Genomic DNA, 14,978 nt, shown 5'->3' on the forward strand with positions numbered 1-14,978 from the left:
CAGGTTTGCAAGTAACAGGTGAAACAACAGAATGCAGCCAACACACTTCATGTTGATTCAGTCATTTTTTTCCTCTGTCTGCCCCTGAACGAAGCTTGTATAAAACAACTACAAAATGCCTCCCACAGCAGGAAACCATAGTGTGAACTGTGATCTATTTCAGTGTCGATGATGGCCTCACCACCCTCTCAACCCTGCAGCTGCTCAAATTGGGATTCATGCAGTCAGCGTGTTTGTGACTCACCATCCCACGAGAGAGGGTGAACATGGGTGAGAGATAGGGTGAGGTAGAAGGAGAGAGCAAGAGCAAGCGATGCAGAGAGAGGCAGAGGAGGCGGCGGCTGGTGTGTGTGTGTGTGTGTGTGTGTGTGTGTGTGTGTGTGTGTGTGTGTGTGTGTGTGTGACTCATACAGCCTGACTGGTCGGGGTGATGATCCTCAAGGTGCTATTTCTGGAGTTACCATCAATTCTGTCTTATCTCCTCCACTGGCCCCTTTCAGTGTGTGTGTGTGTGTGTGTGTGTGTGTGTGTGTGTGTGTGTGCGCGCGCGTGTGTGTGTTCATGTGTGTGAGTGTTAATAAGGCCGTGAATAGCACAGGCACTCTGCTTCCTCTACCTAAATGACTCTCCTGATTGATTACAAGCTCCTACACAGTGTAATGAAGGCTTAGTATGTTGGGACACAATATTGAGAGTTTGGAATCCTTTATTATTGAAAACCAAATCCTATAATTACTCATTTCCTCTCTGTTTCCTCCATAAAGGGGATATGTTATCTTTCAGAACAAAAGACCCTGCTTAGACATTGAGCATCTCAATCTCAGATAATTAAAAATTTGAAAGAGGACAAAAAGTGTCAGTTGTTTAGTGAAATTCAAAACAGTGATTTTACAAGGAAACTAGAATCAGACTACATAAAACACTGAGAACTATTCTCTATAAAAATACTAATTTGGGCCATTTAGCTTAATGTGTACTGTATGTTTTGATATGAGGATGGCTTACATAGATTCTTCACACATTTTGAGCTGCGAATATTTCAGTTTTATTGTGTTCTTTGAAAAATAGACATATACTGTATATAGACAGTGATATATATTTGTTCTTTATCCAATCCAAGTACAGTATAATTGTTTTTTATTTACTGGGGGTATCCACTGTTACATCAGGAGACAATTAAAGATAGAACCAGAGGACATGAGGTCAGAAGTGAGGGAGCATTTTTCAGATTCAGAGCTGAAAAATCTCCATTTTGGAATTTGGATTGTAATGAAGAATTCCACATTGGTCAATTGAAGGATAAAAAAATAAAATCACAATTCACAGCATGTAACTATAAGTCAGCACATTTATTGACCACTTACTGAAGTTTTGACCACACTGGAGAGATTGTTTACAGCTTGGAGCTTGGTTTTTCTTCTTGTACTGTAGGTTTGCAGCTTAACAGTGCTCGAGTAAGTTCCTTGAAAATGTACTTAATTATTAGTATGTTGTTCTTCATAGTTATAGCTACGTGTTTGTGTCGAATCTGAAACTAAAATGTGTTGAAATGACATTGCAGAACCTTTCAAAGTAAGAGAAGAAAGGCAGTAAAGAAGGAGAGCGAAGGTCATGAGAATTATATTAAAAGGTCAACTTACATGGACATAACGAGCACAGCAATTCATTATTTCATACAGTCAGTATCCAACATTGTTGCTGCATGGATTTGAAGAGAATACACTGCTTGGCAGGACCTGCTGCATTGATGCGCAGCAAGCAGCTTGATGGCACTTGGACAGTAACTACCACTGGTACCGTGTGTTGTATCTGTGTGTGAATAATTCAAAAGATAAACAAAAAGTACTTTCACAATATTTAAAAATATACTCATGATACATGTAGACAAAAAGGTTTTATCAGCATAACTGTTAACAGCTTCTTGTGCTTGTATGTGAGCTTGAGCTTGTGCCAAGCTTGTATCAAATAAAAACCTTCCTGATGTAATAGCTATTTCAGATATAGTGTATAAGTAAATATGCAACTTAAAAAAAAAAAAAAAAAGTTCCATGATGCAACTTTCCTACAGTATTACTAAGTGTATATCGTTCAGCATCTGTGAATCATCACACGCTGAAAACAGTGAACACTGTCAAACACGATGATGCGGCTGATGCGATCTCACTGGAGAGCTGACTGCGCGTTCTTCATCCCCCTGTTATGTCATGTTATTTGTCTCTCTTCACGCACCCTTGCACCTGCTCCATTTTTAAACACGCAGCACCTGTACTTTCTGTTGTTTTTTTTTTTTTTTACCAGTAACTGACAACAGTTTGATTCACAATGTTGCAAAAAATGTACTTGTTTCAGTAAAGAGGTGTGTGTCTACCTGCTTCCTTTTGTCACAAGAAGGAGAAGGAGACACAGAAAGAACGAGCATAGGCAATGAATTCTTTAGGAAAACAACAACAACAAAAAAAACAGTTTCAAAGATAGAAGGCATGAGGAATGCCTTATTCATCTTATCTAGAAAGTAAGCCGTTTGATTAAGCGACAGACTGTGCTGTTCTGCATGATCTGTCTGGTTCAATGTACTTTTCATCAGTCTGTCTGGTCTTGTCTATCGATCCTGTCTGCAGATTTACTGAAGAGGACAAGGTCAGAGGCCTAACAAGACACGAGGAAATGTCAGGGTGAAATCTCCCCTCAAGGTCTGTTCTAATCTGTTTGTGTTTGATTTGTCCTGATGATGTGTGAAGCAAAGCTATTTGTTAAGACTTGTCCTTGTTGCATGTAAGCAGTACTCATAAGAAGTATTCATAAGCTAAAACACACGTCTTCATGTTGTGTGGTTGTGACTGGCAGCTCTGGCTGACAGTGAGCTGAATGTACATGTACACACAAGGTGTTCTGTACATACAAACACTCGTCCTCTGATGTCCTTTTAGACACTAGCCAGAGATAATGGTGGCTGTGTTCAGCGCTTCTTTTGATCATTTCTGTGAATGGAGCCCAATCACCAATAGCTTCTAACAACACTGCATCTGCTGCTCCTCACCCTGCAGCAGGAACGCCATCCATTTTTATTTTTTAACAAAATGGGAATCCTCTCTACAGAAAACCTATCTGTGGAAACTATGATAGTGTTGTTCAGCAGCTGCGTTTTATTGATTTGTTTCTGTGGTTTGTTTTTCTGGGTAGGACTCAAGACCTGCATGTGCTTTGTTAGGTTACTATGAGTTTTTTTTTTTTTTAAATCAATAAAATAAATAAATAAAAGACTTAAACTTTGTTCAGCTATATTAACTCTGCACCTATATAACCTTGAAATCAAACACAGCAAATAAAGATGAAGTAACCACTACTTTCAGCCATGTAAGCTGACCTTTCGAAAGAAAGAAATGCACACGTAGCTCGACCTACACACACGTGTACGCACTCAAACACAGTCTGCTCTCTCCCTGCTCTCAGTCCCCCATACACACTTCTTTGAGTGATGCCTTCATCTGGACTTCTGTCAGGTTTCCGACTTCGTGGTCGCTGGCTGGATGTTCTGCACTTTGGAGAGTGTGACTGGCACCTTTCCGTCTCCGGGGGTGGGTGCTCTCATTATGGGGGTACCTGTGAGAAAGGCAGTTCTGCTATGTGGGATATTCATACAAAACGATATATAATAGTACACTGTAACAAAAGAAAAATAATCCTTTCTTTTACTGTTTGGCAAATGTATTTTTAATATTCAATCAAAATTGTGTTATAACGAGACACAGCAGAGGGAAATCTCACCAACTGTTGCGTGCAGATCGGCCAACCTCTCCTTAAACTTCTGCTGCAGATACAGTTCTTCTTTGGAGTAGCTTTTTGCGAAGGCAGACAGCAGGAGGCCCACAGCCATGGAGGTGCCCCCCACACAGAACAGCACAGCACCAGTCAGCTTACACACATCCAGGGCGCGGTTGAAACTAACAGCATGGCTGTTCAAGACAAACGCAGTTCGTTCAGAGCATTAATTAGAAGCGTGACATCAATAACTGTGAACTTCGTCCGAAAGTCACTGATTGGAAGACAGTTTTTCACCTTTGGGATCAGCTGAGTCATTTAGCATTAGAGTTCTGAGTTGTGGTGTGCAGTCTTTGCAAGCTTACTCCGGCTCTGTTCTAATTTCGGTGGAAATAACAGCTTTCACTCAGGGTGTGATCAGTACTTGGCTGTACAGTACAATACATTACAATGGCTACCCATGTATGTAGAACCTACACTGCACTGTATGTCCCAATTAAAGCACAATATTCTTCATTATGATCAAGTCTTAGAGGCAATAGCCACGCAAGAATATTAATGATTGCACACATTTTCCACATATTAGTCAAATGTATTGTTCCTATACCTGTCAACAAAGAGGAGATCATCCTCGCCAAATGCCTCAATCCTGGCTGGAGTGGCATAACCCACCAAAACAACGATGAGGCCCGTAAACAAGATCAGGGTGCCAAACGCGAGACAGACCTGGAAGGAAAAAACGAAGAAGTTGCACGTTAAAGTCTTGTTTGGATTCCAGGTCATTGCTTGCATCTACAGTGTGGCAATAACAGCAGGCGAGATGTGGTTTTGTTTGAGTAATCTGAAGGTCAACCTCACCTTCCAGAGTAAAGAGCTCCACCTGCTAGGCGATCTCTGAATCTGAAAATCTTCATCACGTTCCCAGATAGAAGCTGTGCACTCCTCATAAAACTGGATAAGGGATGAAAGAGATGTTTTTTGTATTTTTTGTTGTTGTTTTTTTTATCGCAGTTCAAACACGGAAACTGAAACCCACAAGAGATCAAGACCTAAAAGTTTCAAAAGGAAACAGTGCAGTGATTACAACAAGAGGCTGTGAAGATGAAGGGGTTTGTGTCAGAGAATGGTAGATATTTGTAGAAGGATGCCCTGTGCCTGTCTTTCTTTTGTGTGTGTGTGTGTGTGTGTGTGTGTGTGTGTGTGTGTGTGTGTGTGTGTGTGTGTGTGTATGTGTGTGTGTCTGTGTTGTACCTGGTGTAGGTAAGAGCGGACTCCATACTGCTGGTAGTTCCCACTGACTTGAGCTTGCTCACCATACTCCGAGCCACAGATCTCTGCGCAAGAAGTCATCCTTCACATCTGTCTACCTGCTTGAGGTCACACACACACACGCACACGCACACGCACACACACACACACACACACACACACACACACACACACACACACACACACACACAAACACAGACATACATGCATGAATGCATGACTGCATGACTGCATTACTTGCTTTGAGAAAACCACCCACGTGGGTTTTGTGGACAAACTCTGCGTAAACATGTACACACACATACACTTTACATTTAAACATTTATACACACAAGCATGTACCCTCACACACACACACACAGCGCCAGAAAGTTATGTAATGCTGTACTGAAGGCAAGGGTGGCTCAGTACATTGAGATTAATGATGCATTCTCCTTGTCTGCTATTATGAAATAAGCCATGAAACATTACATCGGTCCTCTTCCTCAGATTCAATATTGTGTCGGCTGAATACAGAGAGTGCAGACGCACGCAGAATGAATCTCCTTTTTTTTCTTTTCGTATTGCATTACGTGCAAAAATCATAACATCAAAACCCTTTTTTTTCTCCATTACAAATTAAGCAATACAGTATATTTAGTTTGCAAGCTTTCATAGAAGATGCAAATTGAAGACATGCTGTGTAAGGTTTACCATCTTACCATCTATCATCTTTCAGAAAAGGTACCAGGTGTCAGTAACCTGCAGCAGATAGCTTGTTACAGCCGTATATACATGATGGCACATATTGTACCTGTTACCATTTTCTTTGTTCTGTTTTTTTTTAAAGTAACTATTGCATCCGTCTAAAAAAATAATAAATAAATAAATAAATAATAAAGACAAAGAAAACATTTGCTCTAGGAAAAGTTGCAATTCCCTCAGTATCCATCTCAATATCACCGAACATTACACAGCTCGGTGCCTCTACACAAACACACATAACTATGTTTCAAGTTTATGGCAGCAGGCACTAAATCTCAACTGCAGCTTCTGTTGCACCACAACAGAAATAGACTGGGGAGCAGAAGTGGGAATAAAACATTGATCTGGGGGTTGGCAATATTTCTTGTAAATGCTAAAAGAAATAATAATAATAAAAGAAAAAAAAAGCAAGATGTACATCCCAGTAACACATTATTTTATAATATTTTATGGTTCCACAGCAGCAATTCTGTGCTCTCCTGACACATGTGACAAATGGATAAAAGAAATGCCCTTGAAACAAAACCAGGCGCTTAATGCGGTTTCTGGTTCATCAGGGCAGGTATGTAAATCAACGAGATCTCCTGGAGCGGGTGATGTTAAATAAAGTAGAAGTGGTTTCTCACCTCTTGTATCAGGCTTTTATCTGTAAGCACAAATTCCTGGTAAACTAGTTAGGGAAACTAGTTATGCAACTGTGTATAGGTATAGTACTAGTGAAATTTCCTGATGCAAGGTGTGCAGCAATAATGCTACATGAATGTCACATGGGAGGAAATGGGAGGGGGTCTACACACAAAAGAGCATCTTGTACCTCCGGATAGTATTGCCATTAATGTCATTAAGGTTATTACACGACTCTTGTGTGTTTGGCAGTATTAATACTTAGTATCAAGTGATCTATAAAGGACATCACACAGTATCTTGTGATGATATTCAAGTCAGTTCCAGTCAAGTTAGTTTTGTTTATATAGCCCCAAATCACGAATTGTCCCCAAAAGGCTTTGCAATCTGTACAACATACAACACCCTCAGTCCTTCAAACCTCTATGGGTTGACTTGTTCTATTGGATTGAGCCCATGTCAATCAGCAGCACAAAGGCAAAATCAGTTTGTTTTTTTAGTTATTGTGAACTAAATTTAAATATTTGGGGAAGATCATTTCAATGACAAAAGGAATGTGTTGCTATTGAAATCTATACCTCCTGTATTTTGTATTTTTCTGAATGTCCTTATGGATGTTCAGATTACTAATATGATGAGATGAGGAGATGGAGGGTGTCTCATATCTGCAAATTACTAAACATGAATTCACACTGTGTGCTATGGGAAATTACATATTTTCAGTCAGATAAGATAATAGGAGTGTGATGAGTGAAATGCTGCATTAAGATGAGGCACACTGTTCCAGTTAAGTTAATCACATTACTGCTTAATTTGTACCTGCTGAAGACTCTCATGAACATCTGGCTCAGCCCAGATGTTGTGAAGTCTCTCTGTACCCTCATCTGCATATATCCAAGAAAGTATAACAATTCATCATCCAGCCAAATAATCAATCATGCAAATATGGAAATATGAGAGATTGTTTATTATGAACTGTAATTACATTCCAAGTTATTGAGACTCCAAAATGGCTTAGTTTCTTAAAATGGGCTATTTTTGTTGTTGTTGTTGTTTTTGTTGTTGTTGTTGTTATCATATGTCATTTACAATATCAAGATTTTGGAACAAAATTAAATTAGCTTTGGTTTGCATTGCATTAATAAGTGCCCTCAACCTTAAGAGGCCCAGAGCAGAGTTATCCAACCAATATAAAGGGTTAAACTTGATGTACACATCAGGATATTTGATTGAATAAGATAGCTGGAATACAGTGTATCCACTGTGGCTAAATGAAAACAAAGTGAGCAGTGAAAATGGTCAATTACAAAGTCTAGATGAGCTAACAGCTCACAGATATACAGTGTGACTCCTGTAAGGTCTTTTTCGTTCTTAGTCAAGTGCATCCTCTTGTGTTTTGACATACCACAAGAGAAGCTGGAACTGAAATAAACCTAAACCACCCAAATCAAACACACCACGTGAATCTCGACCCGTCTTGACCTAAATCAAACTAGCTTTTGATAAATAAAACCAGAATGCATAAATACAATCAGGAAAAACATACATGTAAACGCTCACAATGTGCAGTTAGCTTGCCTATACAACATGTCCTATGAAGCGCTGAACCGGGGAACTGGCCGTGGTGCTGAGCGCCATTGTTGCCATCCAGCCCCCATCATCCCAGCAGGAAAACACACAGACGTAACATGTGACGCCAGTCTGAAAACAGATCTCATCCATTCGTCCTCCCAACCCCCCATGAGACGCGAATAGACGCACACAGCACCGCTTTCCTGTTGAAACTTAAGAGAGGAGGACTTTGCATTAAAGCATTCTGACTAAATCAGGTCGGCTGACGTCCTGACCACCTGAAAATAACTCAGTCTCTGGGGGGGGGGCATCTACAGGTTCAAGCGTTAGGGTGAAGTTTGATTTCATTTGATCAGGATATAGCAACACCCGAAACGCTCATGAATTAATACAGAAATCATCGGACTGGGTGAAAGGCGACGACACAAAGTTTAAAACAAACATTTGTTCAGCGTTATGGGAGCTACTTCCAGATGTGCAAGCTGAGATCGTTTGCAGGGATGACACCGTCGACAGACTCCTTGCAGGAAATATGAATCCCTGGTATGTTATTCACAAAAGCAACAGTCAAATGCAGCTGCCACAGCGTTCAAAAATATTAATAAGAATCATTAAAATCGTCATTTACCTGTCATTACCAGCTCGGAGAGTGATCACTCGCTGCTGTTCCCTCAGCCGGGTCCCATCACTCTACAGTCACCTCTCTCGCTCTGACTCTCTCTCACTCTCTCTCTCACTCTCTCTCTCTCTCGCTCTCTCTCTCTCTCCCCTCTCTGTCTGTGTCTCTCTCTCTATCTTTCCATCGATGATTCAGATTTTCACGCTGTCTACTGCGCAAGCGTCACATCCATGACAATATATTATGATTCAATGGCGAATATAAATAACCACAGGCAGGAGGAGGCTGAGAGGAGTAGCTGAAGAGGAGCACATTCATTCAAGATTCAACACTCAGAGATTAATGCTTGAATGAGTTTATGGATGGATAAAATAGTAGGTATAGACATGTACATACAGATATGCATTCAGCTTCAACCCACAAGCACACACTGTAAAAAAAACAACAACAACACATTAATAGGCTACAAAATGACACCAGCTCAAAATACATTAAAGTGTATATGTGAAGCCAGGCTCACAGACACAAAATTGAAGAACTACAGTGAACAAAGTCAGTGAGGGTGGAAGAAAAGGCATATGAGTCAATCTGAGTCATCCAATTCCACACCAGGTACACAATATAGTGTAAAACACACACACACACACACGCACACACGCACACACCATTTTCCAGAATTCCTGTCACATTCCACAACAGTCTATTTTTAGCACCATCAGTGACGTACACTGCTCAAGAAAATGTTCGTCACCATCTCAGTGCTCCTCCTGGGGAAGGTATGACCTAAAGAGACGAACCAGCATCACGACTCAAGATATGAAATCCCCGTTCAATAAAGAATGAAGATGAGTCTGCAGCTCTGTCCAAATTATTTTCATGGTTTATTCATTAAGAGTCAGCTCTTCAAACTGATGTGTGGTGCTTTAGTTTGGAACTGCCAGATCATTTCAGAATTTCAGAAAAAAAAATCCCTTTATTCCCTTTAACACATTGTGGAACAAATATGTAGAGAGGTGCTGGCTGTAAAGTAAAGTAGGAATTTATCCCTCCATTCTGCCCAAAAAGAATTCTGTGGATTCACAATAATCAGATCAGTTTTAGAAATTGTTTGATGATATCTTCAGGAGGATATTGACTTCTTTTGTTTCTGGCTTATTCAATGTAGGTTACTTAAATAGAGCTGTGATTAATTACTGCTCCCATAACTATTCCCTCTCTGAGGCTTTGACAGTGTATGACAGCTAAAATGAGTGACTCCCACTTGCACCATAGGCAACATCAATCAAAATTTATTCATTTTCAATGGCTGTTCAGAGAGAGGAAATATTCCTGGATGGCAGATCTCCAACCCCAAAATAGATTCAAGAGGAAGAGCAGACTGGTCGTCAATCTTTACTTGATCAGTCTGGTCAGAATCAGACCAGGCAAACAATATTCAAAGGGCTAACAGAGGCAAAACATAGGCTGGACCGTTAAAGTGACTTATTGGCAGAAAGCCACTGTTATCATTCCTCTTTATATACATATATTGCGAATGACAGCAGGTGACTGCGTCAGATGATGCGCTGAGGCAAGGAACTCAAGACTGACAGCTGGTGGGCAGGTGTCAAATGCAGGTCTGTGTTGGCAGGCAAATCAGCAGAGGTTAATGTGCACAGAACATTAGCTGAGCTTGAGACAGGAAAAAGGGAAGACAGAGAGAAGGTTGCTGCAGCTGTCGCCATGACAATGATCTTCAGGATATTTCTAAGGTGAGACGGTGTTTAGTCTCCAAGGAGAGGTTGTGTTGTGTTGTGCTTCAAATGAGCATTTAGTTTTACCTGCATACAGACAGGTGCAGCAACATGTAGTGGTAAAATGGTGTATCCTTATGTTACATTATTATATTTTTTGTATATATTAGAGATGAGAGTAAGAATTAGCAAACTTTTTCTGAGATGTAAGTTTTATGTGGAAAATTGAATTTACTTTAAGTGCATTCTTAACTGTATTATGTATACCAGCTCTGACCTTTTAGTTAGTTACCATTAGTTAGACTAATGCCATTCGTGAGTGTACAATGACCCTGCATCTCACTTTACTTTCAATTACTTGAGTGGGATGTATATTTATTGTGCTGCCTATGAACCACACACAGATGATGATATGTTACAGACAAGGGACCCATCCAGGGTGTATCCCTGCCTTTTGCCTGATGTATGTTCTACATCATTCTATCTTGAATAAGAATAAACAGTGCATTGTTTGGCTGATGACACATCAGTGATAACATGACAATCTTTTTAAAAGTAATTTTATCTCTTTCACTTTGCACTGGTGTAAAATCAGAATAGGCCTGTTTGAGACAAGAGCCTTTAGTGTTTCTTGAGTAGTTTTAAAGTGTATTTTTAGACAGCCAAGAATACCTCTCATAGCATTCAGTTAGCTAACAATGGCAGACACATTGCATTCATTCATGTGGTAAATCACACAAAGCAGCGTGTGCACATACCCCACACAAATACAGCAGAAAAGGTGACTCAGTGAGGCCTTTGCAGCTCCCATTCACAACTGCTTGTGTTTGTTTGGTGCTATATTCACATATAAAGAGAAAAAAAGGAAAGTCAAAAACACAGGCAAACATTAATTCACAGCCCAATTAATGTTGTACACTGCTCTATCTAGTGTAAATAAGTTTCATAATTGCTCTGGTGATCATACTTTTAAATATAAATTCAAATCTTTATATGGATTAAGGCCATGTGTTTAAATGACCTCAAACGGTAGTGAATGTGTTTGTGAGAACTGACTTCCGGCCAGAGGAACTAATGGACCTCTATAGCCCTATTTTTAAGATAAATTAGATCAAATTAAGTATAAAACACGGAGGCTTGTGAATGTCCTATGCTTAATAACAGGTGAGTTCATGTCTATTTATTATTGGTTAACAAAATAATCTCTTCTTCCGCATCACAGAATGATTTGTGTATGTGCTATCACTTTGCAGCATACTAACGCACTTTTGTTTGGAAGAAAATGTTCTGTTATTTCTCTCTCTCTCTCTCTCTCTCTCTCTCTCTCTCTCTCTCTCTCTCTCTCTCTCTCTCTCTCACTCTGTGTACACGCAGAGCATCTCTGAGCAGAGAGAGGTGGTTTCTATGGCAACATGAAAAGGTCACCTTCAGGAAGTTCTCTGTGAGCGTGTGCAGAATGCCAGTTGGATAATCAGGCTTCCTGTAATGACTGATAACAGACCACAGCTCATTAGAGAAAAAGAGAGAGAGATGGGGGTGGGAGGGTGGGGGGGGTGGGGGTCGGGGAGAGATTATTGGTTGTGGAGCAAAGAAACAATAGAGTCTTTTATACTAATAGTATGCCACATTTACTCACCGTGTGTATGCGTGTTATGTGAATGTCTTTGGTTCACAGGCTCCCTCTGATTCAGGTGCATGGTGATAGGCAAATAGCCAACATGGTAGCTAATAACATGAGTAAAAATTATTTGACAAATTTATCTGCAAAAATGTTTCTGGTCCAATGTCTCACCTGTATCATCTGCCTCCTCCCTGAATCTTTTTTGTTCTTTTAAGTACAGCGTTATTCTATTTAATCAGTATTTAAAAGAGGCGTAACCTTGGTTTCTATATCCATCTGTGACACATTTTTTCATTACTGCTCAGGAATTGGATAATCCAAGCTTGCTGTCATTAATTTTCTTTTATTGTTTGCCTCAGGCTAGTGTTTGGATTAAGTATGGGCATGTTTCCTTCAAGTGTATGTGTGTGTGTGTGTGTGTGTGTGTGTGTGTGTGTGTGTGTGTGTGTGTGTGTGTGTGTGTATGTGTGTGTGTGTCTATGTACGTGTGCACGATTTTTGTTTTTTGTTTCCTCTCATACTTAAATTCACCCATGACTTCAACTCTTGCATGCTAAATTACTTACAGACCAAATTACACGCAAGACAGTCAAATTTGTGACTCATTGAAAACAGAAAGTAAAAAAAAAAATAAAAAAATAAAAAACATTATTAAGCCCTCTCCCTTAGATTTTGTCCAACAATCAACAAAAACAATTACAACAAACACCCAGTGAATCCATGACCATAAAAGTGCACAGGCTCAGGTTACTGTGGGGCAGACTGTGGTAGGAAATACTGTGGGTAAAGCAATTAAAGCGTCGTGTTTTGCTACAAACCATTCATTTCATAATGCATTGGCCTTAATCTTAGAATTAAAGTAAAGATTGTTCGGTTAAAGTTGGAGTGTGCAACTTATTTTGCCAACTCATTCTATGAAAGATTTACAACTTGAAGACTTTTATGGAGGACAGAATAACAGCGTCATTATAGTGTTTTCCCAGTATAATTTATATACAGTACAAAGTGTAAGTGTACATCCTACTACAGCATGAAAGCTAAGTCTGATCCACTGCAGTGCAAGACAGTGGGAGCAGTCTAAACTAAACTGTAATCATTGAGTCGGATCTTTGTGTCATGAAGAGTACAAATATTCAGATTTGTTACTTACATTTTGTCCCATATTCTGTGAAAAGTATCTTATGATTATGTGTGCTCTGATAATGGATCCAATAGGGACAGTATTTCGCTGGCAGTGCTGTGACTATAAACTAGATTAACTAATAAATCATTCAAGCAGCTCAGCAAAGCACATTATTTGCTATTTGTGCGCCACTGTAAACACCAGCACCGGAGTCAATAATGACTTCCTGCTAACAATGCTGACATCTACTGGACATAATGGGCTCTGCCTCAACAGTAAATACATATGTAGATATGGAATTTACCCCATATGTATCACAGATGTGTGTAATTCAGGGATTTTGATCTATTCTTAATAGCTTTAAACAAGAGTGTTGTGTTAATACATAAAATAGCTTCAAAATGTAGGTGTGACTTTCAAACTGAACTCACTTCCTTTTACATTATAATGACAATGAAAGGCATGAAGGCAGAAATACTCAAAGTGTTCTGCAATTTCTTAAATGAGACAGAAAGTTTTCTTTTTCTTTTTTTTTTTAGTTCCAGCTATGGTTTTGGCTGTCTTGCTTTAGCCCTCCCTCCCCAAGCTGTTATGTTGTATGATAGATGAGAGGGAGGGACAGCAGATCTATCAATCTCAGGAACCTTAGCCTTGGTGTTTCTGTCGATTCTTCATCTTATTGATTGCTCTGTCATTCTGCCACACCAGAGCTGGAAGCTCGGACTTTCCACTTGGGCCATGCTGTATTTCATAAACCACTGACTGGAGGGGGGGAAAAAACTGTCGCTCCAATAGAAGTGATCTTTCTTTCGAGGACAAAGCTGTGAAAGTTATCGCTGTACAGACACTAAACTGTACTAACATTTACACAGTATCAAAGAACGGTGGGACACGAGGAACCAGGACCTCTATTGTGTAATTTGAAAAACTGACATAAGAGGTCATCTTTGGTGAAATTAATTGGTTCAAATTCATCCTGTTCCCTGTTTTATAATAATGGAGACATCATACCAAGGAGCACTGACATGGCACAGTTATTATTCAGCTCTTTCCAGTGATGCTTGGAAAATCTGGAGCCAGAGCTATAATTTCTCAATAATTCTGAGTACTTCAAGAAGGTGAGAGGACCAGTTTTCTTTTACGTTACATGAGGGAACAAAAAAAAAACAAAACACACACACACACACACACACACACACACACACACAGATTACTGTTATGCATATTTCATTGTAATTCTAACACATGCTCCCCCATCACTAATATCTATAATAAGACTGTGGCCATAGGCTATCTGTTTCACATGGTCTTCAGCAAATGTAGTTATGAGAACACATCACTTATGTTTCCTGTAATCATTTATTAACCAACAGAGAAGCTTCAGGGGGAAACAGAGAATCAGGTTAGGATGGCAAAGCCACAGTTGGGGATTTCTAAACAGATCAGTCACGTAAATATTCGAAGGTAAGGGTAGGGCTATGTGGGCAAAATGTAATTTTGCAATATTTTTCTTTATTATGAAAGTATAAGAGCATTAGACACTTGGGCTTCCAATACAAATTAAACTATATTTGTCATAAAATTGCCTCAGTCCAGTTTTGTATAAATATTGATTTTTTTTTTTAAGGAAACAGGAGTGAAAGTGGAAGGCATGATTAAGTAATTAGGTTAAGAAAATAGCCTATATGAATAAAGAAATCTCTTATAGTATTCATTTCAGCGTAGACAGCCATCAAGTGTTGACATTAATTAAAATTATGTAAGGACTTGTTCAGTCATGTTAAGTGCCACGTTTTACCAGCATAAGGAAGCCTGGTAGAAAGTAAATGTTTCCATCTGGGGGGGAAAAAAGTGTAAGTGTACAGGTATTAATCATACATCATACATATATAATAGTGGGTGATTTGTTTAAGC

General features: G+C 39.5%; 1 protein-coding gene across 3 annotated transcripts; it reads right to left on the reverse strand.

Moving 5' to 3' along the window:
- Positions 1-1,029: 1,029 nt before the first annotated feature.
- Positions 1,030-8,677, reverse strand: nrsn1 (neurensin 1). Of its 3 annotated transcripts, XM_022753411.1 has the most exons (7): positions 8,597-8,677; positions 5,011-5,129; positions 4,618-4,710; positions 4,367-4,485; positions 3,766-3,953; positions 3,465-3,600; positions 1,030-1,809 (listed from the first exon to the last, which is right to left on the reverse strand). In XM_022753411.1, exons 2-6 carry the CDS (start codon positions 5,107-5,109, stop codon positions 3,497-3,499), a joined length of 603 nt encoding a protein of 200 aa, XP_022609132.1. In that variant the 5' UTR covers positions 5,110-5,129; positions 8,597-8,677; the 3' UTR covers positions 1,030-1,809; positions 3,465-3,496. The 3 variants fall into 3 exon arrangements, with proteins under 3 accessions (XP_022609132.1, XP_022609133.1, XP_022609134.1); XM_022753412.1 differs by having other exon boundaries at positions 1,030-3,600; XM_022753413.1 differs by having other exon boundaries at positions 1,030-3,600; positions 5,011-5,126; positions 8,597-8,639.
- Positions 8,678-14,978: the final 6,301 nt, after the last annotated feature.

This window comes from Seriola dumerili, unplaced genomic scaffold (assembly GCF_002260705.1).
Source record: "Seriola dumerili isolate Sdu_G_001 unplaced genomic scaffold, Sdu_1.0 BDQW01000191.1, whole genome shotgun sequence".
NCBI classification, from domain to species: Eukaryota; Metazoa; Chordata; class Actinopteri; order Carangiformes; family Carangidae; genus Seriola; species Seriola dumerili.

What these genes read in the sequence shown, in the direction of transcription:
- nrsn1 (XM_022753411.1), bottom strand. Translation starts at nt 5,109, where the DNA reads ATGACTTCTTGCGCAGAGATCTGTGGCTCGGAGTATGGTGAGCAAGCT. An exon ending in TCCGCTCTTACCTACACCAG is followed by an intron (nt 4,711 to 5,010) that starts GTACAACACAGA and finishes TCCCTTATCCAG; the next exon opens with TTTTATGAGGAGTGCACAGC. An exon ending in CGATCTGCACGCAACAGTTG is followed by an intron (nt 3,601 to 3,765) that starts GTGAGATTTCCC and finishes CCTTTCTCACAG; the next exon opens with GTACCCCCATAATGAGAGCA.